Source organism: Saccoglossus kowalevskii, chromosome 4 (genome assembly GCF_978046115.1).
Source record: "Saccoglossus kowalevskii chromosome 4, keSacKowa6.1, whole genome shotgun sequence".
Lineage (NCBI taxonomy): Eukaryota > Metazoa > Hemichordata > Enteropneusta > Harrimaniidae > Saccoglossus > Saccoglossus kowalevskii.
In genome coordinates this window covers 42,378,578-42,406,040 of record NC_140644.1, presented here as the reverse complement: position 1 = coordinate 42,406,040, position 27,463 = coordinate 42,378,578, and the positions used below count along the sequence as shown (strand labels likewise).

Sequence of the window (27,463 nt, the reverse complement as noted above, 5' to 3'; positions counted from 1 at the left end):
TATGTCAGAGTTTATATTAATCCTAAGCCCAGGTAATCTTTATATTTGGCTACACACCTTAATCCTCGTAGCTGGCCACTCACTAATTAATAGTTACCTTGTACCTTCTTTGTTGCGTAACCATACCGATACATTATATAAAGGAGTTTTAATTGTGAATAAAGTAGAGTTCTTAGTGACCAGTAAAACCATACATGAACCATCTACCCCGTGTCGCCTAAGTATTTATCACTTATTTCCTTAACCTACCCACCACTATACAATCTATCTATACAAGCCGCACAGTTATAAGAAAACATTTATGTTAAATATTATTCATTGAAATTTGCTCAATTGAGCACCTTGTCATTGCAGCTTTTGACTATTACTGATTCAGTAACCCATCCAAAATCAATATTTGATTATTTTTTTCTATCAAACAAAGCATGTACAAAGACACAATATAAAAGACCGACAGCACGGGTATTTCAGTACGGTAAGGAACCAGTAAATAACCATGACCCTTACAACCGTACGTCGTAGAAATACAGTCACTACACAATTACATGGTTCACACGTACCAGAAATACGTTGAAGAGCAAGTGAGAACACCAGTGTTCGCACTGGCCCTACGGCGACGTTTCGCAATTTCGATTACGATTACACAATAATAAACATAGTTGAACTCTGGTGACCTTGCCCTTTGTTATATAATATAATTCCCTTTAACATAGTTTGTTTCAATATAAATATACATTGTCATAATTAATTTTGAATACAAAAAAGTTTTGGGGTTGAACTAACAGTGGGGAATCAGTCTACCGAATGTCCTTTAAAGATGTAAATATTTTACAAAAACATTGGTGTCTTATTTGTTTAATTATTTTAAGGGACATAATTTCCAGCTTTATTCAAAGTAATTCAGATATTTTAGTATAAAAACAAATGCCTCATTGCAAAAAAAAAGTGCTGCATTTAGACGTGACTAGATTCATAAAACATGCAAGATAACAGAAAATCTTAGCTGGCTTTTGTCCAAGTATTTTGTACAGGTGTCTGTCAAAAATTAATGATTCACTGAGACAAATATGAACTGCCTCATTGTGTGACTACTGTATTATATGAAAAGTAAAAAAAAAAACCTTTATGAATAGCTATCATGTTGCAAGCTCTGCTTTAAATAGTTAGTTGGTGTCCAGTGGAGGGAGAAGTCAACAGTACTGTTGCCTCCTGAGAACCTACATCTTCAAACACTGCAATCTTTGTTTGAAGTGAGTTTTTAAACTAGTATTATAAATACTCTATCATTCTGTTCTAATAGCTGAAACATATTCCTGTGAGTTTTCATTTGTCGAATGAACTGAATAGCAGTGCTTATATTGATTTTCTGACATCTTGTTTTCTGTAAAGATTTATTGGTAGGTTTGCAAATGTGTACCAGACTGTGCAATCTCTCCATGAGTTGGTTTTGAAACCCAGTAAGGGATTCTGAGATACATTACCAAGGATATTATTACAAGATAAATCATTTGCTTCATTGAACACATACAACAATGCATATTTCCACTGAGATCAGTGACCTTTGATGTGTATCACCAGTGATCAGTCAAGTAGAAACAGTCGAAATATTTTATCAGTTTTTCTCAATTTTTGCATGATATTTTCATACAGGACATCTATTGTTCAAACTCAGGGAAGACTTTATACTGATGAACAAGGTGACCAAGTTTGATGAAGTTTGGAATAGAATTAGTAAAGTTATCATGCACACAATAACAATTATTAACGACGACAACGACGACGACGACGACGACAACGCCGGACAAAATCTTTCCCTTAATATACCTTTCCCTTCCATCTTTGATGGTACGGGCAAGGTAAAAACGCCGACGCAATTCTATATAAGGCCCGTATAGCATGGCCTCTGTCCGTGTTTGAATACAACCGACCCTACCACCATGGTTATTATTATTGTCATTTACTTCCTTAAATTTAGACTTCAGATATTTTACTTTTCGATGACACTGTTCTGCGGGTCTATCTATTCCCAATTCGTTTTTTTTTTCTGCAATAATTCTGTAAATTTGGCTATCACGAGAAGTTCTGTGTATCAATCTAAACATACTTTCCCTTTGCCAAATAGAAATCAGTAGTAGGACTTCATTATCATCAAATTATTTCCGAGACTACTCAGTCCACTGACCAGAGCGGTACGTGTATCTGTCGTCGTCAAGTTGTTGCCATGGACGTAGACAGAAGGCATTTACCACTGTTTATAACACTGTGCGTGTTCACAAGAACTTCTGTTTAGAATTTAGGTCTGAGTGTTAATGTTGTGTGATCGCAAACGAAATACGCCGTCGTGGGGCCAATGCGAGCACTTGTGTTCTCACTGGCTCTACGACGGCGTATTTCTAATAACAAAAAGTACCATATCACTATATATAACTGTTTCAATCCATGTTACCAGCCTATTAGACTGTTAACAATCGGTCGCACCTAATATTAATCTGTTATTATTAATAAATATTGTGTATAAACGCAATAGGTGTGAATAAATTGCGTTAGTCTCGTTAGTGCCGTTAGTCTCGTTAGTCTCGTTAGTGCCGTTAGTCTCGTTAGTGCCGTTAGTCTCGGGACTAAAGTCGCTCACTTGAAATGCTTCGCATTTGCATCAAACGCTTCAGAATGTCCAGAATACACAATTAGGCCCGAGGACTGTCAACAGTCTATCAGCCGATAAACTAGAAACATAATTTCTCCATCATGGGAACACGTATTAAACCACTATATTTTAGTGATTCACTAAAACACACAAAATTATTTCGAAAAATGGGCTGGGTACCCTATTTACAACTTATTGCAAAACATATTGGTATTTTTTGCTTCTATATTAGACTGTCGACAGTCCTCGGGCCCAATGTAATTCCTAGACATTCAAACGCTGAAGACGTTTGATGGGAAATACGAAGCTTTTTACGCGAGGCACTCCATACTTCCCGTCCCGGCGCGGCGTTCGCCATTTATTCACGCATATTACGTTTATGCACACTATTTATTAATAATAACAGATTAATATTATATTGACTATTGACAGTCTACTTCTATATATAAACTAATGCACACACTTTAATGATCAATGACGTCCCATAACGTTACTTTACTACACGTATCTTACACGATACACACAGTTCAACGGAGTCTGACATCTAATTTATCTGCACCACGAAACGAAATTTTAAAAAGGTTAATACTTCATTATAATAACATAAATCCTCTGGGATTATCGGAATCAATTCACGATTTCTAAAACATTTTGTACGCCATAGTCAACTTATTTTACTTCGCACAGGTAAAATACGAACAGAAAGTAAAGATGATTCCAATATATAAATAGGGCTATCCTGCTTATCCGGGAACTTTAGACCCATATCAGTAGTTTGCATTGTCTCAAAGATATTTGAACGCGGGATTCACAGTCAAATGCATGCTTACGTAATATGTTATCATCACAAAGTCATTCCACAGAAACCACTTTAATTGATGTTAGTGACTATTTACAAAAAAAACATTGATCATAAAGTCACTGATATTGCATTTTTAGATCTCAACTAAAAACTAGAAAACTAAATTGTCGCTCATTGACATTATAAACATTAACCAATAATACTGAATTACTATCTCAAACAACCACTGCTTCACAGTATCTTTGTGTTTATATTGAAAAAGTGTCCTCGTGTAAAGTTCATATGTAATGTATGGTTAGTAAAAATAAGTTAGTAAATTAGGAGTGTTGAGACGTGCTCGTCATCAAGATCCAGATACCATTTGACTACTGTGAAAGCGTATTGTTAAGCGTGCAAAAACCAAGTTTTGTCGACTTCAGAAACTACCTAATTGAGCAGCTCGTATACTATTATGTAGAGATCTCCATGTAACTGATTTACTTACAAAGTTAAATTGGAATCTGCTAGCAACTAGACTTAACCAAGAAATCTGCTCTCCTGTGTAGCAAGTACCCACTCCCACTTAAGTAATTTGTAAAAAAAAAAAAAAAACATGTCAATTTATAATTACATTGTCAAACAATTTGATCACTTGATGGTTCAACTAGCTAGTACCAAAAAATCACTCACTACAGATCTTTTAGAAACAAGGCAGCAATTAGTTCAATGACCATTCAAGCTGTCAGAGCACAATGACTGTTCCTCAACTGTGGTCTGCGTTGCGAAAACATTCAGTTGTATTTGCGTTACAGTAGGTATTTTCAATATTGTTCTATTTGTTTATTTATATTAAATCTGTTATGTATTCTATGTTATAATCTGATTCCCCTGCAAATAATACAATGCAATAAACGTGATTGGTAAGTTTCCTTGTTACGGCATCTGTGAAATTGTATAAAAAAAGCAAAATATATTCTTGAAGTAATGGTCAAATGTACGGTTTCCGCATGTTTAAAGGGCGGTGGTCGTCGCGCCGCGTCCTGTTCGATATGGGACTCATAGCGACGTATACAACGCGTGTAAAATACATTGTTTATTTACATGAAATTTGAACACGCGCTGCGCGACGACCACTGCGCTTTAAACTCTTATTGATCCAACTAGTAGAACGTGATCTTTCTGTGGGTAGTAAGCTACACCCTGGCTCGGAGCATAAACTGGAGGAGGTGACGGGTCGCCTCCTTGTGGTGGATATTTTGGCGGAGGGGATGGATACCTGTCCTGGTGGGGTGGGTAACTATCATTATAATAGTAAGGCTGATCCTCATCGTAACTATCAAACCGAGACGAGTAGCGGTCCTGGCAAGGTTGGTAGCTAGGCTGGGCAAGTTGGTAGTTAACTGAATGAACAGCCTGCTTGGGTGGGTATTCTTGGTGTGCTGAACATTCTTTGGAGGAAGCATTGTCAGTTGCGCGCTTTCGAGCAGATGGATGGTGGTTTTGTTGACGACGGCAACGGCAGACAAACACGGCTATGATTATAATAATAAGTGCGATAACGATTACCACTAAGGCGGCAGCGATGAATGGACGAGGATTGGTGACATCAGCAGCAATTTTATTTCCATCTGAAACAAGTGACAGAACAAATATTATTGACATATGCGTGTATAATTTACCGAGAGTTAAAACAACAAAGTAAATAGTTATGTTCAATAAAAACAAAGTAAATAGTTATGTTCAATAAAAACAAAGTAAATAGTTATGTTCAATAAAAACAAAGTAAATAGTTATGTTCAATAAAAACAAAGTAAATAGTTATGTTCAATAAAAACAAAGTAATTAGTTATGTTCAATAAAAACAAAGTAAATAGTTATGTTCAATACAAAGTAAAATGCATATTCAATAAAAACAAAGTAAAAATGTGTGTTCAATAAAAACAAAGTAAATAGCTTGTGTGTAGTTCATCCAAATGAATCTGGTGATGGCGTAATATACAAATATATACTTTCAGAATCCCATGTCTTCGCATATAGACTGAGTTGCGGAATGTATATATCACTGTCTGTTGTGGAGAGTGGAATATTACTAGAAAAAATAAAAATAAATATTAGGTTTACTGTCTAAATATTTTCAAATGCCTTACCAAAACATCCACCCTCTAGCTCTGTAGATTCGTCTGACCCATCTGCACAATTCCTGATGGAGTCGCATTTCACTTCAGGGTCTAGGCAGCTTGAATTGTCCCAACAATTGAAACAAAAGCTACCTGTGTAATTGAAATTAATAAAACAAATTGGTAAGTACTGTCAATGCAACAACCACATTCTCTTTATTGTTATAATTATTTATACATTCCATTGAAAGTTAATTCCAATTTGGTTAGTACCGTACAAACGTCCCTTGTTTGTTTGTTATCAATATGTATTTTAATACATTTAAAACATTTAAAAATTCAATGGCAGTTGAATCCAACCAACACGTGCAACGAAGTCATTTGAAAATGTTCCATTGTTAATTCATCTGCCAATAAAACCCCCGTTATTAGTTTTGAATTATGAAATGTATAAATATTTATAAAAATCGAGTGAGTGGGTTGGTTGGTTGTGTTGACAGTGACAAGCAATAAGCTTGAAGACTATACAAACGTTACTGATATACTAGTACTAACCAGACAAGATATAACGTAGTGTAGCTTACTTATATACGTTACATGCACGCTACGGATATACTGTACTGCGCATGCGTAATTAAATTAGTATTGTACCAGGTTTGTCACTGCATTACATAACATCTGCTTCACTTCATGCAATCTAAGATGAGTAAAGTGTGAATTAGAGTACGTTAAAAACAATCACGTGACAAGATCAGGGTAACGTGTATATATTTTATGAATGTTAAAGGATGATCACATTTTAAAGTAGAGCCATCATCGATTTCGTGAGTCACCATATTTCTATTAAATGTGTACATTTACAGATTTTGAAATACCAAAAAGTTAATTCAGGGAATGACATGTACAGTGTATGCAATAGTTAATCTCAGTTCACATTGCATTCCAACTTTTATTTTTATAGACCACATTCCGCTGATTGAATCAGTTGGCATGGCAACAAATCTCGGAATATTGAATCACTGAAGGTAGTCAGACATGGTTTCCATTGTTGTGGATACTTTCCGAGATTCACAAGATCCATCAAGTTCGATTTCAGGATTCTGTTGTATAAGATGTGCCATGAACAGTACAGAATCAAAATCAGGTCGAAATGCAACTTTAAAATGATATTGAAATGACGTAACACACAAAACAGTATTAAATGTGAACTACATTTCGTGTGAATATAATAGACAAATATGGATAACTTAGAGTGTTTTTGAGTATGTTTAAATAATTCTAGTAAGTATTGTTGGTAGACACAGTAGAGTGATGATTTATGATGAACTTAAGACGTTGTTTTTGGGTAAACATGCAGTATTCGTTAGATTGAATGTTGTAAAAAGCAAATACGCATCATGATGCGCTCTGCATTCATTTGATGTACATGCTCACTAATATTTTAATTATTGCAACTGACGGATATTGCAAAGTATTGTTACTGTATCAATGTCTTAAAATTACGATAAATCATACATATCGTGTTTACCAAGTTCTCAACATATTCCATTCAAACAGAAGCATGACAACTTGAAGAAAACGCCTGGTGAGAACCCATGTTAAAAAGGATCTGTATTTTACAATGCTTAGAGTGAGAAACCTTACCTTCAATTTTCATAACAGCGGAAACTATAATATTGAACTCCGTATGCAATGTATTCTCACGTATGAGATACAGTGTAATTGAACTGCCCGTTGATAAGATATATTTTGGAACGTCAGATGACGTACTATAAACGCCTGTACACAAACCACTATTGGGGGTGAGAAGTTGACTATATACATTGCTTCCATCGTACACTTTCAAATTATTGTCTCTGCAATCGTCATATTTTGAATATGCATTGAAAGTTTCAAACCGTAAAAGCACCACCTGGTCCGTTTGGACAGCGATCGTGACGTCACAGTGCCAATTCGTCGCATAGTTTGGCTCCCTATACGACTTGATTACTCCGCTACTGACGTCACTTATGGCCTCACCGCACTGACTGTTTAAGTCATTAGTCATTATAACTGTATTAAAAACAAAAAAATATCCTTATTTTAGAAGATTTGCAGAGAAACCATCGCGAAATTACAAGGTATAAGGTTTCAGCAAGGTACTTCCACATTCTAAAAATGTACACACCATTCTGCCTAAGTAAGAAAAAATGAACATGCAAATTATCTTTGCCTATAGCGAAATATTTTCATATTTTTGGGAGTATTTTGAAAAACGGTCACGATCATATTTACTCAGCGAAACACACGTACCTTTGTTTTCTCTGCAAGAAAACATTAGTAATTCACGTTTTTGTTTGGTTTTACCAACACTCAATCGACGATATTTTAAAAGTGTTTCAAATATGCCGCTGCTGTCTTCAAGAGTTGTCTGTTCGTTGGTCGTTTTACCTTTCATATTTTGTCCTACCCGCGCCCGTTGCTAGGCAGCTTAAGCATGCGCAAACAGAATTCCATCGCGTCTGTTCAATGCGTTACTCAATGAGTGGAGGTCAGCATACAACTGTTTTAAAGGGTCAAATGTTTTTACGTATATGACTTTCGAAAAACATCGGCCATGACCTGTAAATTCTGTGAAGTCCCTTAAACATACTCATACATTCGACATATTGGGCATGTGACAGGGGCGGATACAGGATTTTTTTTATGGGAGGGGGGTCCAAACTTTAAAATCGCCAGACTAAGTTAATGATTTATTTATATTATACAAAAACAAATTGAATAATTTTTTCAACGGGGGAGCTTGTGTTAAACGGGATCTGCAAAGATAGCGGTGAGGCGATGACCGAATAGACGCCGAGCCTTGTTGGCGAAGACAATAGACAAACATGCTCCATGCAAACAAAATGTAGCAACATTGTAAACAGTATGTAGCAATATATTTTACTAAAAAGGGTTGGCCAATCACAATCAGGAGGGGTGGACAATTTGAGGATGAGACAATCGTAAAATTCATTTTCATGAGAACAAAATCTAGAGTGTTGCGAGTTACATATACCGTCCTAGTAGTAAATTATTTAAAACATCATGATGTGAAATAAGTACATTCCACCAAGCCCTACCCAGGAATGCAAATGGCCTACCCTTAAGAGATAGATGTACTTGTACTCGCGTTTAGAACACATAAATACAGTTACGTAAATAATGATAGGGGTATGTAACTTAGGGCTATCAATTAATAACGTATGTTTGATTTCATTTTCAAAAGTTTAACAACAGTATCGAAGTATGTAATTGGGGTCAGACATCGACATCTTGACATCATTTCATCACGACACCCCCGTGAACGCATTTGCTCATTTAAAAAAAGATTCACTTATAATAAACGTGAACACTTAATCAACTCACCTGTTGTGTATGATTTTACAACCACACACACGCTTAACATCAGCAAAATCACTAGAGACTCCCGTACGATTTTCCCTTTCAGGAAGGGCGCCATTTTGAATATTCCCCATATAGGTCATGGTGAGTTCGTAGTGATAAGATTTCACTTTAATCTACTGTGATGGAAGATTTGACAGCCGCTAAACAATATGCGCGAATTTCACTGTGCTGTCACTGGTCACATTAATAACAATAACGCAAGCAGCAATTATGATTATTGTGAAAGTTTTCTCCGAAAAAAACGGAACTTCACCACTGCTAAATCTAAATACGTTACAAGTGTTGGCCACTAGTACTATTGATGAAAACATGACTGTGACCGTCATCTGTAGGATAAACCCACCATCTACCTATATTTAGGTTGGCTTGGGGCAGTTCGTACTTACACAATGAACTCCGTGACCCCGTGAATCAGCCGAGTGCGCTACCGTGATAAATGGCCCTGGAACCAAACTACAAATACACCCCCGAATTACACATACATTTCAATAAAAATGTGTTTTATTCTAGATAATCTTCAGCATATGTAACATAAGTTCGGTCTTTTCATAGCTTATAGCTTATAGTGTTCCAACATGTTTGTGCTTGTAAAATGATTAATTTCTTCTACGCACTATTAGACGCAGTCTGTATAGATGACATCATATATCAATCAACTTCTGTCGTACGTGTTTTCGTCTCCCCTATTTTCTGAACCATTGTTTCAAACAAAGTGTACAATATAGCAAAAAAATCTATTATAAACGAGGCGCATTTCATATAATGTAAACTGCGCTCGATGTATTCAACTAAACCAACGTCGCTATGGAAACCACCTATCATCCCATTGCTATCTGGGTGGAGTTCTCAACTGCGCCGCTCTCGTAGAAGTACCGCACGTTATTGCCCGATTCGTGTTCATCGGACCCAATCGGGTCGATGATCACGTGATTGTCAGATGTATTCGTGTCTGTGCGAATATTTCTGCTTCGTCTGTATTTATGGCGGCATTGCATGATACAAACCGTACCGGAAACTACCACTAGCATCAGAACAACTATTATTGCCAATATTGCCAATGATAGTCCAACGTCAGTGTCTTCCAGAATCTTGGTTTCTGAAATATAAGTACACGAACCAGTATTACATATAATAATCTGAAATCAAGTTATCAACAACAACAACAACAACAACAACAACAACAACAACAACAACAACAAGCAGAGAGAATCATCCGTAACATACGACCCAATTCCAATTTCGTTTGAGTTAATAACGTGCAGCTGTGACCTTATAATGGAATACCAACGTGGTTCCTGTAGTGGATTCTAATCATTTGAGATTTCCGTCTCAAAATCATCTTGGATATGTTATTTATTTCAATAGTGACCACAAATCAATAACAATTAATGACATTTCTTACACACAGATTTTTAAAAACGTCCTTAATTTTAGTCTGGAATTCTATCGGCCCATACTTGTCAGCCATGGAAAACATCGGTATACATCAATATAATTCACAGTTACATTACTATAAATAAACAAATGTGCACGACATTAGAAAAGACTGACCTGGACAGTCAGTCTCGTCAGACCCATCTTCACAGTTTTCTAATCCGTCACAGACTAGAGAGGGGTCAATACACAAACTCGCATCGTCAGAACATAAGAAACAAGCTCCATCTAGAAAGCAAGAATTGTACGAACATGGCGCATCAAATGAAAAATGTCTTAACTACGGACTATAATTAATTCAATGTGTTTTTTCCATCGAACACACTAGTTTTATCTTCCCATGAAATTTTACATATTCGGTATCATATCAAATTATTTTGCATGTTACGTAATATCTTTGACAAAGTCACCATTTTATGCATTTTAATCCAAGTGAAGTCCAAGAATATACGGAAACCTTCAAATGTGTGTTTGAGATTACCAGTCTATTTTTTAAAATCATAATACAAAGATTAACTTTTGTTGCTTGTTGACAGAGTGTCGTCATGTAGCAAGTAACTTGATTGAAAATAAAAGACATGTTTTATTCCTCTGTCAACATGCAACACGATACGCGGATCAACTTTTGTTGCCAAAAAAGTTGCAGCTTGTTGATCCGTGCATGTATGTATTCGTGGCTGTAAGATAATAATACACACTATAGATGTATATTAGTGAGTAGCTGTCTTTTGTCAGTATTGCAACGCTCTTACTATTGATTTCTAAAACATAGATATGTCATATCTAAAATTATAGGCTGGTGACATGGGGTGAGACAATCGTATGTCGTTACTGTCGGGGTACTTTTTGTTATCTTGTATTACCCAGAGTTTTACCATAGACGAGGGTCTATGGTTTTACAGAGTGATAACAAGTGCAATTTTTGACATTGTGTTCTGCGGAATTGTTCTAAAAATATATATTTTTGAAAAAATATTTTCTCAAAATGAAGCACACAAAAGAATGGTGTTTGATGTTACCATGGAAACACCGCTCCAAGGGTTTCAGTGCTAATACATTATTATTCCGATTATTCATGGCAACTTTCTTGCATTGTACCATACGCCAAGACTTGAATTATTGTCTTACCATTTATCTTTTCTATTGCCGAATATATTATCTCAAAGTCAGTTTCACTCATAACGTCTTTCCTGTATAACTGAAACGTCACGGCTTTGGTAGTCGTCAAAACAGACGCTGGCAGGCCGTTTGTATTGCTGTTACATAATCCATGGCGACCAGTGAGCAACGGAGCTCGCATGTCAGTGGAATCACCATCATATATTTTCAGATAGTGGTCGCTGCAGTCGGACTTCTTTGATGGTATGCTGAATTCAACAAATCGGAGGTAGAGCTTTTGCCTCTTGTCCGCAATGATCGTTACATTACACTGCGTGAATGCCCGGGAATCCTCATTCAGCGGGTATCCGTGGATTCTCCCACCTTCGTAGTGGTGATTTCCGTATATAATCTGCACACCACATTCCCTCGCTTCACGCCCAAGATGAACTGTAATAGCAATATAAGATACTAAAGAATGAAACAGCAGCGTAAGGGAAAGGCGTGTATGGTCGGTAAGAACGGCTTCTGTTCAGCCGTCTAAGTCGTTCGCCTGACGTGGCTTTCGACTTATTACATAGAGGAAAACAATTTATAGTAAAATTTGGATTTGGATGCAAGTCAGCAATTTTGGTTTTTGTTTACCCAGTGTGAAATTTTTGTTGGAGAGAACTGACTGAAAGAAAAACGTATTTTTACATTGACTTGGCCAAATATTTCCATGGCCACGTACTCCCTAAAAATTCGTGATAGCCATGCAAGAGTGTCCATCTTGCACATTATCTATTTGTATGTATTGGTGTATAACTAACTAACGAACATAGAGCATTGCATTGTATACATTACATTACAGGACAAGGTTTACCGTGTTTATGACGTCATAATATAAACATCTATATATAGACTCTACCTGACTACTAGTATTTTTAGAAATACTGTCACTGTTTTAAAATAACGAGATTGTGTATATAGATTCTGACCTACAACGAAATTATGAGATATGAACTCTAGATTATTGGCACGCAACTTGCAGTGATTTTGGAGTAAATTTGTAAAATATCAAAAAGATACCGAGCAAAGTATATTGAGATGGATGTAGGTTGTCCTCAAAATGGCGCCAATTCGCCGTGTACGAGCCTCAGACGCAGGTTCTCAGTCTTTTTATGCTCCAACTGTTCCCACGATTTCGCGTGTTTATTTAGATTCTTTGAAATACGAATGATCTTATACACAAATATATAAACACTGTTTACGCTTAGTTACTCGGTCTAAACACTACAGTGTAGCAAACATGGTTTACAGTGTAGCAAACATGGTCATAGGAAAACAACAAATACTAATGGAGGACCATTATTTTTAACAGATATTCTACACGAGGGGGCACGTGGTCTGCACACAATTGCACATTGTCAGTATATTCTAATCTCATCACCCCACAATGAGTAATGACCCGTCCCTTATATCGTTTTGTAAAACACGTGACGGGACATTGGCAGGTGCGCTAACTATATATTGCCCCGTTCTGAGCATTTCAATGCTCGGCAGTTAGTAATAAAAACATTACCATATGCAATATGAAGGGAGCGATCATAGAAATTCCACACACAAGTGTAACTACAATAACGCATTGTGGTATTATTTTATATGAAACTTATGTAATATTAAATATAAAATTTATTCAATACGAGGACTTGTGAACCACAAGTCTGTTATACCGAATATATATCTATACCGTTAATTCCACTGTCAGAATGGCCTATGTGATTTTTTTACTGAATTGCGTGGGAGGTTATATATCAACGCTTCGCGAGAGAGAATGACTATTTCGCCCAAAAAAGAACGTGGTAACATTGTCCCAACATGGGAAAAACATTCTCTTTTTGTTTCCTTGTTACATTATTATTTCGATTTAAAATTAATCAATTTAATCTGGTGAGTGACACAAATCCAGAATAATTATATTATTTTCTACAGGTTATGTAAAATTTCGAGATGCACGCATGTGCAAGGTCGGGCGAGGGATGACAAGCAAAATATTCACATACTCACACTTACCTAATTCAAAACCCGCGCCAGCTCGATAGATCCACACACATAGGACCATTATTATAGTATATTCCATGGACGTTCTCCGTTTTAGGTTAGACGCCATTTTGAACCAATGTATAATTGCCTGAAAATAGACGCTGCAGATCTCCGGGTAGAAACTCCGTTAATCTACGTTTTGGGCGTTTCAATAGATATTACCAGTGAATTAATCTGACAATGCATACTGAATCACATTGAGGGGGTATTAGGAATATATTGAGCTCACCGCAACGAGGATTTTCAAATTACAAAAAGTTTATAAACAAGCAGCCTATCGGCTGAGATAGCTCCGCTGTTAGCAATGCACATTTCAATTAAAGAACTGAAGGTATCATTAGAAAATGAACAATATGCATAGTATCAATGCAATGGGACTTGCTGTTTTCAACAAGAATTCAAAAATATCACTTTTCACCAAAAATGACAAAAATATTCATCAAAATTGGAGAATTGAAGATATCATCATACAAATGAACAAATTTGAAAGAGGTCCACATGTAGTACCTATATATGTAATATCAAAGCAATTGGACTTGTGTTTTTTAACAAGAAGTCGAAAATATCACTTTTTTACCAAAAATGACAAAAATATTCACCAAAATGAGAGAATTAAAGATATCATTACAAAATGAACAAATCTGAGAAAGGTCCACATGTAGTACCTATATATGTAATATCAAAGCAATTGAACTTGTGTTTTTTAACAAGAAGTTGAAAATATCACTTTTTACCAAAAATGACAAAAATATTCACCAAAATTAGAGAATTGAAGATATCATTACAAAATAAACAAATCTGAAAGAGGTCCACATGTAGTACCTATATATGTAATATCAAACCAACTGGACTTGGGGTTTTTAACAAGAAGTTGAAAATATCACTTTTTACCAAAAATGACAAAAATATTCACCAAAATTAGAGAATTGAAGATATCATCATACAAATGAACAAATCTGAAAGAGGTCCACATGTAGTACCTATATATGTAATGTCAAAGCAATTGGACTTGCGGTTTTTAACAAGAAGTTGAAAATATCACTTTTTACCAAAAATGACAAAAATATTCATCAAAATTAGAGAATTGAAGATATCATCATGAAATGAAAAAAAAATGAGAGTAGTCCACATGCAGTACCTATATATGTAATATCAAAGCAATTGGACTTGTGTTTTTTAACAAGAAGTCGAAAATATCACTTTTTACCAAAAATGACAAAAATATTCACCAAAATTAGAGAATTGAAGATATCATTACAAAATAAACAAATCTGAAAGAGGTCCACATGTAGTACCTATATATGTAATATCAAACCAACTGGACTTGCGGTTTTTAACAAGAAGTTGAAAATATCACTTTTTACCAAAAATGACAAAAATATTCATCAAAATTAGAGAATTGAAGATATCATTACAAATCGAATAAATCTGAGAAAGGTCCACATGTAGTACCTATATATGTAATATCAAAGCAATTGGACTTGCAGTTTGTAACAAGAAGTTGAAATTAAAGCCGCAAGCGGCGTCACCGGGGCCCAAGCTGACAAGATTCTGTTTCATAATTAATGTGGTCACATGTTAGACAATCAGGTAGCTTGAATTATCAGTAACATGCGGTCAAAATGAAGTTGGTACCATGTATTTATCTGGTTTGGTTATCGAAATATGGTTTTCAGGATATATAATGAGCCATGTTCTTAATAATGAGATTACATAATCATATATAGCCATTTCTAATGTCAGTTACATCTTTCATTCAATGTCTTCATAATGACACTTGTTACATGTCCTGCTCTGCAACTGTGTTTTAGATATGACTGCTTTGCTTATTAATGAGTTCACATGACCATATATGGTCATCTGTTATTTTTAATCAAATCTCTTGTTCACTGTTGTCATAATAACACAGGATTCATCTTCCTAACTGCAACAGTGTTTAAGATATAATGGCTATGCATATTAATGAGTTCACATGACCATATATGGTCATCTGTTATTTTAATCAAATCTCTTGTTCACTGTTGTCATAATAACACAGGATTCATCTTCCTAACTGCGACAGTGTTTTAGATATGACTGCTATGCATATTAATGAGTTCACATGACCATATATGGTTATCTGTTGTTTTAATCAAATCTCTTGTTCACTGTTGTCATAATGACACAGGATTTATCTTCCTAACTGCGACAGTGTTTAAGATATAATGGTTATGCATATTAATGAGTTCACATGACCATATATGGTTATCTGTTATTTTAATCAAATCTCTTGTTCACTGTTGTCATAATAACACAGGATTCCACTTCCTAACTGCAACAGTGTTTAAGATATAATGGTTATGCATATTAATGAGTTCACATGACCATATATGGTCATCTGTTATTTTAATCGAATCTCTTGTTCAAGGTTGTCATAATAACACAGGATTCATCATCCTAACTACAACAGAGCTTGAGTTATAACAGTTATGCATATTAATGAGGTTAGAAGCCCCCACCCCATGGGTGCCCAGCCACGTGGCCTAACAGTGTGCTATTGGGGCAAAATGATGCATCTGATGACACAAATGCACATACAAAATTTGAAAGAAATCAGACTAATACAAAACATGTAGTTGCATAATTTCTATTTTCACAAAATCCAAGATGGCGGCCAAACCACGTGACTGATCAAAATAATATTATTTTTCTCGTATGCAGTTAAGGCCAGGCATGGTAAATATAAAGACATCTAGTAGATTGGTTGAATCGTCTCTGAGAAACAAATACCCAAACGTTTGGTTAATTTTGCTTAAAATTCAAAATGGCGGCCAAACCATGTGACTGATCTGAAATTTTTTTTAGGTTTCTGAAAGGGCTTGATACACAGATGCCATGAAGCAAAATTGAAAATATTCCCTCAAGTGTTGCCAGAGTAAAAAACTACTTCCTGTTTAGAAGAAATCCAAAATGGTGGCCAAACCACGTGACCAATCGTAAACATTTTTTCAAACATAAATGCGATTCATATGTAGAAGCTAAATACTACATATGAGAGCATTCTGCTTGGTGGTTCTGAAGAAGAAGATTTTCAAGTGTTTTTTGCCGTTTTTAGGAAAAACGAAATGGCGGGAAAAGTCACATGACCGCTAAAGTTTTTATTGCTGATATTTATTACACATGAGTTGTACTATATACCATAAAAAAATCTAGACGCCTAGACCCTCAGAAAGTGGTCAAACAGCCACTTCCGGTTTTATTTCAATCCAATATGGCTGCCAAACTAATTGTCCAATCGAAATTCTGAAAGCAAGTTGCACCAGTTCACATTAGGGACTATCAGTATAGAGCATTATCAGACTATTCTGTTCAGCGGTTTTCTCAAACGGCTTGACGAAAAAAGTTACGGAAGAAAGAAAGAAAGAAGAAAGAAGAATTAAAGCCGCAAGCGGCGTCACCGGGGCCCAAGCTGACAAGATTCTGTTTCATAATTAATGTGGTCACATGTTAGACAATCAGGTAGCTTGAATTATCAGTAACATGAGGTCAAAATGAAGTTGGTACCATGTATTTACCTGGTTTGGTTATCGAAATATGGTTTTCAGGATATATAATGAGCCATGTTCTTAATAATGAGATTACATAATCATATATAGCCATTTCTAATGTCAGTTACATCTTTCATTCAATGTCTTCATAATGACACATGTTACATGTCCTGCTCTGCGACAGTGTTTTAGATATGACTGCTTTGCATATTAATGAGTTCACATGACCATATATGGTCATCTGTTATTTTTAATCAAATCTCTTGTTCACTGTTGTCATAATAACACAGGATTCATCTTCCTAACTGCAACAGTGTTTAAGATATAATGGTTATGCATATTAATGAGTTCACATGACCATATATGGTCATCTGTTATTTTAAACAAATCTCTTGTTCACTGTTGTCATAATAACACAGGATTCATCTTCCTAACTGCGACAGTGTTTTAGATATGACTGCTATGCATATTAATGAGTTCACATGACCATATATGGTTATCTGTTATTTTAATCAAATCTCTTGTTCACTGTTGTTATAATGACACAGGATTTATCTTCTTAACTGCGACAGTGTTTAAGATATAATGGTTATGCATATTAATGAGTTCACATGACCATATATGGTTATCTGTTATTTTAATCAAATCTCTTGTTAACTGTTGTCATAATGACACAGGATTCATCTTCCTAACTGCAACAGTGTTTGAGATATAACGATTACGCATATTAATGAGCTCACGTGACTATATATGGTCATCTGTTATTTTAATCAAATCTTTTGTTCAATGTTGTCATAATAACACAGGATTCCACTTCCTAACTGCAACAGTGTTTGAGATATGACAGTTATGCATATTAATGAGCTCACATGACCATATATGGTCATTTGTTATTTTAATCGTATCTCTTGTTTAACGTTGTCATAATAACACAGGATTCATCATCCTAACTACAACAGTGCTTGAGTTATAACAGTTATGCATATTAATGAGGTTAGAAGCCCCCCACCCCATGGGTGCCCAGCCACGTGGCCTAACAGTGTGCTATTGGGGCAAAATGATGCATCTGATGACACAAATGCACATACAAAATTTGAAAGAAATCAGACTAATACAAAACATGTAGTTGCATAATTTCTATTTTCACAAAATCCAAGATGGCGGCCAAACCACGTGACTGACTAAAATAATATTATTTTTCTCGTATGCAGCTAAGGCCAGGCATGGTAAATATAAAAACATCTAGTAGATTGGTTGAATCGTCTCTGAGAAACAAATACCCAAACTTTTGGTCAATTTTGCTTAAAATCCAAAATGGCGGCCAAACCATGTGACTGATCTGAAATTTTTTTTAGGTTTCTGAAAGGGCTTGATACACAGATGCCATGAAGCAAAATTGAAAATATTCCCTCAAGTGTTGCCAGAGTAAAAAACTACTTCCTGTTTAGAAGAAATCCAAAATGGTGGCCAAACCACGTGACCAATCGTAAACATTTTTTCAAACATAAATTGCATTCATATATAGAAGCTAAATACTACATATGAGAGCATTCTGCTTGGTGGTTCTGAAGAAGAAGATTTTCAAGTGTTTTTTGCCGTTTTTAGGAAAAACAAAATGGCGGGAAAAGTCACATGACCGCTAAAGTTTTTATTGCTGATATTTATTACACATGAGTTGTACTATATACCATAAAAAAATCTAGACGCCTAGACCCTCAGAAAGTGGTCAAACAGCCACTTCCGGTTTTATTTCAATCCAATATGGCTGCCAAACTAATTGTCCAATCGAAATTCTGAAAGCGTGTTGCACCAGTTCACATTATGGACTATCAGTATAGAGCATTATCAGACCATTCTGTTCAGCGGTTTTCTCAAACGGCTTGACGAAAAAAGTTACGGAAGAAAGAAGATGATGAAGAAGAAGAAAAAACCGGACAATAAGAATAGGGGCCTCGCCCTTCGGGCTTGGGCCCCTAATTAAAGCCGCAAGCGGCGTCACCGGGGCCCAAGCTGATAAGATTCTGTTTCATGATTAATGAGGTCACATGTCAGACAATCAGCTGCAGGTAGATTGTATTATCAGTAACATGAGGTCGAAATGAAGTTGGTACCATGTATTTACCTCGTTTGGTTATTGAAATATGGTTTTCAGGATATATAATGAGCCATGTTCTTATGCACAATAATGAGATTACATAATCATATATAGCCATTTCTAATGTCAGTTACATCTTTCATTCAATGTCTTCATAGTGACACGAGTTACATGTCCTGCTCTGCAACTGTGTTTTAGATATGACTGCTTTGCATATTAATGAGTTCACATGACCATATATGGTCATCTGTTATTTTAATCAAATTTCTTGTTCACTGTTGTCATAATAACACAGGATTCATCTTCCTAACTGCAACAGTGTTTAAGATATAATGGTTATGCATATTAATGAGTTCACATGACCATATATGGTCATCTGTTATTTTAATCAAATCTCTTGTTCACTGTTGTCATAATAACACAGGATTCATCTTCCTAACTGCGACAGTGTTTTAGATATGACTGCTATGCATATTAATGAGTTCACATGACCATATATGGTTATCTGTTAATTTAATCAAATCTCTTGTTCATTGTTGTCATAATGACACAGGATTTATCTTCCTAACTGCAACAGTGTTTTAGATATAATGGTTATGCATATTAATGAGTTCACATGACCATATATGGTTATCTGTTATTTTAATCAAATCTCTTGTTCACTGTTGTCATAATGACACAGGATTCATCTTCCTAACTGCAACAGTGTTTGAGATATAACGATTACGCATATTAATGAGCTCACGTGACTATATATGGTCATCTGTTATTTTAATCAAATCTTTTGTTCAATGTTGTCATAATAACACAGAATTCATCTTCCTAACTGCAACAGTGTTTAAGATATAATGGTTATGCATATTAATGAGTTCACATGACCATATATGGTAATCTGTTATTTTAATCAAATCTCTTGTTCAACGTTGTCATAATAACACAGGATTCATCTTCCTAACTACAACAGTGATTGAGTTATAACAGTTATGCATATTAATGAGGTTAGAAGCCCCCACCCCATGGGTGCCCAGCCACGTGGCTTAGCAGTGTGCTATTGGGTCAAAATTATGCATCTGATGACACAAATGCACATACAAAATTTGAAAGAAATCAGACTAATACAAAACATGTAGTTGCATAATTTCTATTTTCACAAAATCCAAGATGGCGGCCAAACCACGTGACTGATCAAAGTAATATTATTTTTCTCGTATGCAGCTAAGGCCAGGCATGGTAAATATAGAAACGTCTAGTAGATTGGTTGAATCGTCTCTGAGAAACAAATACCCAAACTTTTGGTCAATTTTGCTTAAAATCCAAAATGGCGGCCAAACCATGTGACTGATCTGAAATTTTTTTTAGGTTTCTGAAAGGGCTTGATACACAGATGCCATGAAGCAAAATTGAAAATACTCCCTCAAGTGTTGCCAGAGTAAAAAACTACTTCCTGTTTAGAAGAAATCCAAAATGGTGGCCAAACCACGCGACCAATCGTAAACATTTTTTCAAACATAAATGGGATTCATATAAAGAAGCTAAATACTACATATGAGTGCATTCTGCTTGGTAGTTCTGAAGAAGAAGATTTTTAAGTGTTTTTTGCCGTTTTTAGGAAAAACAAAATGGCGGGAAAAGTCACATGACCGCTAAAGTTTTTATTGCTGATATTTATTACACATGAGTTGTACTATATACCATAAAAAAATCTAGACGCCTAGACCCTCAGAAAGTGGTCAAACAGCCACTTCCGGTTTTATTTCAATCCAATATGGCTGCCAAACTAATTGACCAATCGAAATTCTGAAAGCATGTTGCACCAGTTCACATTAGTGACTATAAGTATAGAGCATTTTCAGACTATTAAGTTCAGCAGTTTTCTCAAACGGCTTGACGAAAAAAGTTACGGAAGAAAGAAAGAAGAAAGAAAAAACCGGACAATAAGAATAGGGGCCTCGCCCTTCAGGCTTGGGCCCCTAATTAAAGCCGCAAGCGGCGTCACCGGGGCCCAAGCTGACAAGATTCTGTTTCATAATTAATGTGGTCACATGTTAGACAATCAAGTAGCTTGAATTATCAGTAACATGAGGTCCAAATGAAGTTGGTACCATGTATTTACCTGATTTGGTTATCGAAATATGGTTTTCAGGATATATAATGAGCCATGTTCTTATGCACAATAATGAGATTACATAATCATATATAGCCATTTCTAATGTCAGTTACATCTTTCATTCAATGTCTTCATAATGACTCTTGTTACATGTCCTCCTCTGTGACAGTGTTTTAGATATGACTGCTTTGCATATTAATGAGTTCACATGACCATATATGGTCATCTGTTATTTTTAATCAAATCTCTTGTTCACTGTTGTCATAATAACACAGGATTCATCTTCCTAACTGCAACAGTGTTTAAGATATAATGGTTATGCATATTAATGAGTTCACATGACCATATATGGTCATCTGTTATTTTAATCAAATCTCTTGTTCACTGTTGTCATAATAACACAGGATTCATCTTCCTAACTGCAACAGTGTTTAAGATATAATGGTTATGCATATTAATGAGTTCACATGACCATATATGGTCATCTGTTATTTTAATCAAATCAATTGTTAAATGTTGTCATAATAACACAGGTTGCATCTTCCTAACTGCAACAGTGTTTGAGATATAACGATTACGCATATTAATGAGCTCACATGACTATATATGGTCATCTGTTATTTTAATCAAATCTTTTGTTCAATGTTGTCATAATAACACAGGATTCCACTTCCTAACTGCAACAGTGTTTGAGATATGACAGTTATGCATATTAATGAGCTCACATGACCATATATGGTCATTTGTTATTTTAATCGAATCTCTTGTTCAAGGTTGTCATAATAACACAGGATTCATCATCCTAACTACAACAGTGCTTGAGTTATAACAGTTATGCATATTAATGAGGTTAGAAGCCCCCACCCCATGGGTGCCCAGCCACGTGGCCTAACAGTGTGCTATTGGGGCAAAATGATGCATCTGATGACACAAATGCACATACAAAATTTGAAAGAAATCAGACTAATACAAAACATGTAGTTGCATATTTTCTATTTTCACAAAATCCAAGATGGCGGCCAAACCACGTGACTGATCAAAATAATATTATTTTTCTCGTATGCAGCTACGGCCAGGCATGGTAAATATAAAAACATCTAGTAGATTGGTTGAATCGTCTCTGAGAAACAAATACCCAATCTTTTGGTCAATTTTGCTTAAAATCCAAAATGGCGGCCAAACCATGTGACTGATCTGAAATTTTTTTTAGGTTTCTGAAAGGGCTTGATACACAGATGCCATGAAGCAAAATTGAAAATATTCCCTCAAGTGTTGCCAGAGTAAAAAACTACTTCCTGTTTAGAAGAAATCCAAAATGGTGGCCAAACCACATGACCAATCGTAAACATTTTTTCAAACGTAAATGGGATTCATATATAGAAGCTAAATACAACATATGAGAGCATTCTGCTAGGTGGTTCTGAAAAAGAAGATTTTCAAGTGTTTTTTGCCGTTTTTAGGAAAAACAAAATGGCGGGAAAAGTCACGTGACCGCTAAAGTTTTTATTGCGGATATCTATTACATATGAGTTGTACTATATACCATAAAAAAATCTAGACGCCTAGACCCTCAGAAAGTGGTCAAACAGCCACTTCCGGTTTTATTTCAATCCAATATGGCTGCCAAACTAATTGACCAATCAAAATTCTGAAAGCACGCTGCACCAGTTCACATTAGGGACTATCAGTATAGAAAATTATCAGACCATTCCGTTCAGCGGTTTTCTCAAACGGCTTGACGAAAAAAGTTACGGAAGAAAGAAAGAAAGAAGAAAGAAGAATTAAAGCCGCAAGCGGCGTCACCGGGGCCCAAGCTGATCTATCATGACAAGATTCTGTTTCATAATAAATGAGGTCACATGTTAGACAATCAGGTAGCTTGTATTATCAGTAACATGAGGTCGAAATGAAGTTGGTACCATGTATTTACCTGGTTTGGTTATCGAAATATGGTTTTCAGGATATATAATGAGCCATGTTCTTATGCACAATAATGAGATTACATAATCATATATAGCCATTTCTAATGTCAGTTACATCTTTCATTCAATGTCTTCATAATGACACTAGTTACATGTCCTGCTCTGCGACAGTGTTTTAGATATGACTGCTTTGCATATTAATGAGTTCAAATGACCATATATGGTCATCTGTTATTTTAATCAAATCTCATGTTCACTGTTGTCATAATAACACAGGATTCATCTTCCTAACTGCAACAGTGTTTAAGATATAATGGTTATCCATATTAATGAGTTCACATGACCATATATGGTCATCTGTTATTTTAATCAAATCTTTTGTTCACTGTTGTCATAATAACACAGGATTCATCTTCCTAACTGCAACAGTGTTTAAGATAAAATGGTTATGCATATTAATGAGTTCACATGACCATATATGGTCATCTGTTATTTTAATCAAATCTCTTGTTCAACGTTGTCATAATAACACAGGATTCATCACCCAAACTGCGACAGTGTTTGAGTTATAACAGTTATGCATATTAATCAGGTTAGAAGCCCCCACCCCATGGGTGCCCAGCCACGTGGCCTAGCAGTGTGCTGTTGGGGCAAAATGATGCATCTGATAACACAAATGCACATACAAAATTTGAAAGAAATCAGACTAATACAAAACATGTAGTTGCATAATGTCTATTTTCACAAAATCCAAGATGGCGGCCAAACCATGTGACTGACCAAAATAATATTATTTTTCTCATATGAAGCTAAGGGCAGGCATGGTAAATATAAAAACATCTAGTAGATTGGTTGAATCGCCTCTGAGAAACAAATACCCAAACTTTTGGTCAATTTTGCTTAAAATCCAAAATGGCGGCCAAACCATGTGACTGATCTGAATTATTTTTTAGATTTTTGAAAGGGTTTGATACACTGATGCCATGAAGCAAAATTGAAAATAATCCCTCAAGTGTTGCCAGAGTAAAAAACTACTTCCTGTTTAGAAGAAATCCAAAATGGTGGCCAAACCACGTGACCAATCGTAAAAAAATGTTCAAACATAAATGGGATTCATATATAGAAGCTAAATACTACATATGAGAGCATTCTACTTGGTGGTTCTGAAGAAGAAGATTTTTAAGTGTTTTTTGCCGTTTTTAGGAAAAACAAAATGGCGGGAAAAGTCACATGACCGCTAAAGTTTTTATTGCTGATATTTATTACACATGAGTTGTACTATATACCATAAAAAAATCTAGACGCCTAGACCCTCAGAAAGTGGTCAAACAGCCACTTCCGGTTTTATTTCAATCCACTATGGCTGCCAAACTAATTGACCAATCGAAATTCTGAAAGCATGTTGCACCAGTTCACATTAGGGACTATCAGTATAGAGCATTATCAGACCATTCCGTTCAGCGGTTTTCTCAAACGGCTTGACGAAAAAAGTTACGGAAGAAAGAAAGAAAGAAGAAAGAAGAATTAAAGCCGCAAGCGGCGTCACCGGGGCCCAAGCTGATCTATCATGACAAGATTCTGTTTCATGATAAATGAGGTCACATGTTAGACAATCAGGTAGCTTGTATTATCAGTAACATGAGGTCGAAATGAAGTTGGTACCATGTATTTACCTGGTTTGGTTATCGAAATATGGTTTTCAGGATATATAATGAGCCATGTTCTTATGCACAATAATGAGATTACATAATCATATATAGCCATTTCTAATGTCAGTTACATCTTTCATTCAATGTCTTCATAATGACACTAGTTACATGTCCTGCTCTGCGACAGTGTTTCAGATATGACTGCTATGCATATTAATGAGTTTACATGACCATATATGGTCATCTGTTATTTTAATCAAATCTCTTGTTCACTGTTGTCATAATAACACAGGATTCATCTTCCTAACTGCAACAGTGTTTAAGATATAATGGTTATGCATATTAATGAGTTCACATGACCATATATGGTCATCTGTTATTTTAATCAAATCTCTTGTTCACTGTTGTCATAATAACACAGGATTCATCTTCCTAACTGCAACAGTGTTTAAGATATAATGGTTATGCATATTAATGAGTTCACATGACCATATATGGTTATCTGTTATTTTAATCAAATCTCTTGTTCAACGTTGTCATAATAACACAGGATTCATCACCCTAAATGCGACAGTGTTTGAGTTATAACAGTTATGCATATTAATGAGGTTAGAAGCCCCCACCCCATGGGTGCCCAGCCACGTGGCCTAGCAGTGTGCTATTGGGGCAAAATGATGCATCTGATGACACAAATGCACATACAAAATTTGAAAGAAATCAGACTAATACAAAACATGTAGTTGCATAATGTCTATTTTCACAAAATCCAAGATGGCGGCCAAACCATGTGACTGATCAAAATAATATTATTTTTCTCATATGGAGCTAAGGGCAGGCATGGTAAATATAAAAACATCTAGTAGATTGGTTGAATCGTCTCTGAGAAACAAATACCCAAACTTTTTGTCAATTTTGCTTAAAATCCAAAATGGCGGCCAAACCATGTGACTGGTCTGAATTTTTTTTTAGATTTTTGAAAGGGTTTGATACACTGATGCCATGAAGCAAAATTGAAAATAATCCCTCAAGTGTTGCCAGAGTAAAAAACTACTTCCTGTTTAGAAGAAATCCAAAATGGTGGCCAAACCACATGACCAATCGAAAAAAAATGTTCAAACATAAATGGGATTCATATATAGAAGCTAAATACTACATATGAGAGCATTCTACTTGGTTGTTCTGAAGAAGAAGATTTTTGAGTGTTTTTTGCCGTTTTTAGGAAAAATAAAATGGCGGGAAAAGTCACATGACCGCTAAAGTTTTTATTGCTGATATTTATTACACATGAGTTGTGCTATATACCATTAAAAAATCTAGACGCCTAGACCCTCAGAAAGTGGTCAAACAGCCACTTCCGGTTTTATTTCAATCCAATATGGCTGCCAAACTAATTGACCAATCAAAATTCTGAAAGCATGTTGCACCAGTTCACATTAGGGACTATCAGTATAGAACATTATCAGACCATTCCGTTCAGCGGTTTTCTCAAACGGCTTGACGAAAAAAGTTACGGAAGAAAGAAAGAAAGAAAGAAGAAAAAACCGGACAATAAGAATAGGGGCCTCGCCCTTCGGGCTTGGGCCCCTAAAAAACCGGACAATAAGAATAGGGGCCTCGCCCTTCGGGCTTGGGCCCCTAATTAAAGCCGCAAGCGGCGTCACCGGGGCCCAAGCTGATCTATCATGACAAGATTCTGTTTCATAATAAATGAGGTCACATGTTAGACAATCAGGTAGCTTGTATTATCAGTAACATGAGGTCGAAATGAAGTTGGTACCATGTATTTACCTGGTTTGGTTATCGAAATATGGTTTTCAGGATATATAATGAGCCATGTTCTTATGCACAATAATGAGATTACATAATCATATATAGCCATTTCTAATGTCAGTTACATCTTTCATTCAATGTCTTCATAATGACACTAGTTACATGTCCTGCTCTGTGACAGTGTTTCAGATATGACTGCTATGCATATTAATGAGTTTACATGACCATATATGGTCATCTGTTATTTTAATCAAATCTCTTGTTCACTGTTGTCATAATAACACAGGATTCATCTTCCTAACTGCAACAGTGTTTAAGATATAATGGTTATGCATATTAATGAGTTCACATGACCATATATGGTCATCTGTTATTTTAATCAAATCTCTTGTTCAATGTTGTCATAATAACACAGGATTCATCACCCTAACTGCGACAGTGTTTGAGTTATAACAGTTATGCATATTAATGAGGTTAGAAGCCCCCACCCCATGGGTGCCCAGCCACGTGGCCTAGCAGTGTGCTATTGGGGCAAAATGATGCATCTGATGACACAAATGCACATACAAAATTTGAAAGAAATCAGACTAATACAAAACATGTAGTTTCATAATTTCTATTTTCACAAAATCCAAGATGGCGGCCAAACCACGTGACTGATCAAAATAATATTATTTTTCTCGTATGCAGCTAAGGCCAGGCATGGTAAATATAAAAACATCTAGTAGATTGGTTGAATCGTCTCTGAGAAACAAATACCCAAACTTTTGGTAAATTTTGCTTAAAATCCAAAATGGCGGCCAAACCA

General features: G+C 35.7%; 2 protein-coding genes across 2 annotated transcripts; both read right to left on the bottom strand.

Annotated features, from left to right (window-relative positions):
- Positions 1–3,107: 3,107 nt before the first annotated feature.
- LOC100368187 (uncharacterized) lies at positions 3,108–9,032 on the bottom strand. Its single transcript, XM_002736521.4, has 4 exons — positions 8,930–9,032; positions 7,187–7,594; positions 5,573–5,695; positions 3,108–5,053 (listed from the first exon to the last, which is right to left on the bottom strand). Exons 1-4 carry the CDS (start codon positions 9,021–9,023, stop codon positions 4,566–4,568), a joined length of 1,113 nt encoding a protein of 370 aa, XP_002736567.1. The 5' UTR covers positions 9,024–9,032; the 3' UTR covers positions 3,108–4,565.
- Positions 9,033–9,451: 419 nt separating this feature from the next.
- LOC144355715 (neuropilin and tolloid-like protein 1) lies at positions 9,452–13,694 on the bottom strand. Its single transcript, XM_078010788.2, has 4 exons — positions 13,556–13,694; positions 11,531–11,950; positions 10,520–10,630; positions 9,452–10,064 (listed from the first exon to the last, which is right to left on the bottom strand). Exons 1-4 carry the CDS (start codon positions 13,650–13,652, stop codon positions 9,787–9,789), a joined length of 906 nt encoding a protein of 301 aa, XP_077866914.1. The 5' UTR covers positions 13,653–13,694; the 3' UTR covers positions 9,452–9,786.
- Between the last annotated feature and the right edge of the window lie 13,769 nt (positions 13,695–27,463).

What these genes read in the sequence shown, in the direction of transcription:
- LOC100368187 (XM_002736521.4), bottom strand. Translation starts at nt 9,023, where the DNA reads ATGGCGCCCTTCCTGAAAGGGAAAATCGTACGGGAGTCTCTAGTGATT. An exon ending in TGTAAAATCATACACAACAG is followed by an intron (nt 7,595 to 8,929) that starts GTGAGTTGATTA and finishes TTTTTAATACAG; the next exon opens with TTATAATGACTAATGACTTA. An exon ending in CGCTGTTATGAAAATTGAAG is followed by an intron (nt 5,696 to 7,186) that starts GTAAGGTTTCTC and finishes TCAATTACACAG; the next exon opens with GTAGCTTTTGTTTCAATTGT.
- LOC144355715 (XM_078010788.2), bottom strand. Translation starts at nt 13,652, where the DNA reads ATGGCGTCTAACCTAAAACGGAGAACGTCCATGGAATATACTATAATA. An exon ending in GGCAATAGAAAAGATAAATG is followed by an intron (nt 10,631 to 11,530) that starts GTAAGACAATAA and finishes CTTGCTTTCTAG; the next exon opens with ATGGAGCTTGTTTCTTATGT. An exon ending in TGACGAGACTGACTGTCCAG is followed by an intron (nt 10,065 to 10,519) that starts GTCAGTCTTTTC and finishes CTTATATTTCAG; the next exon opens with AAACCAAGATTCTGGAAGAC.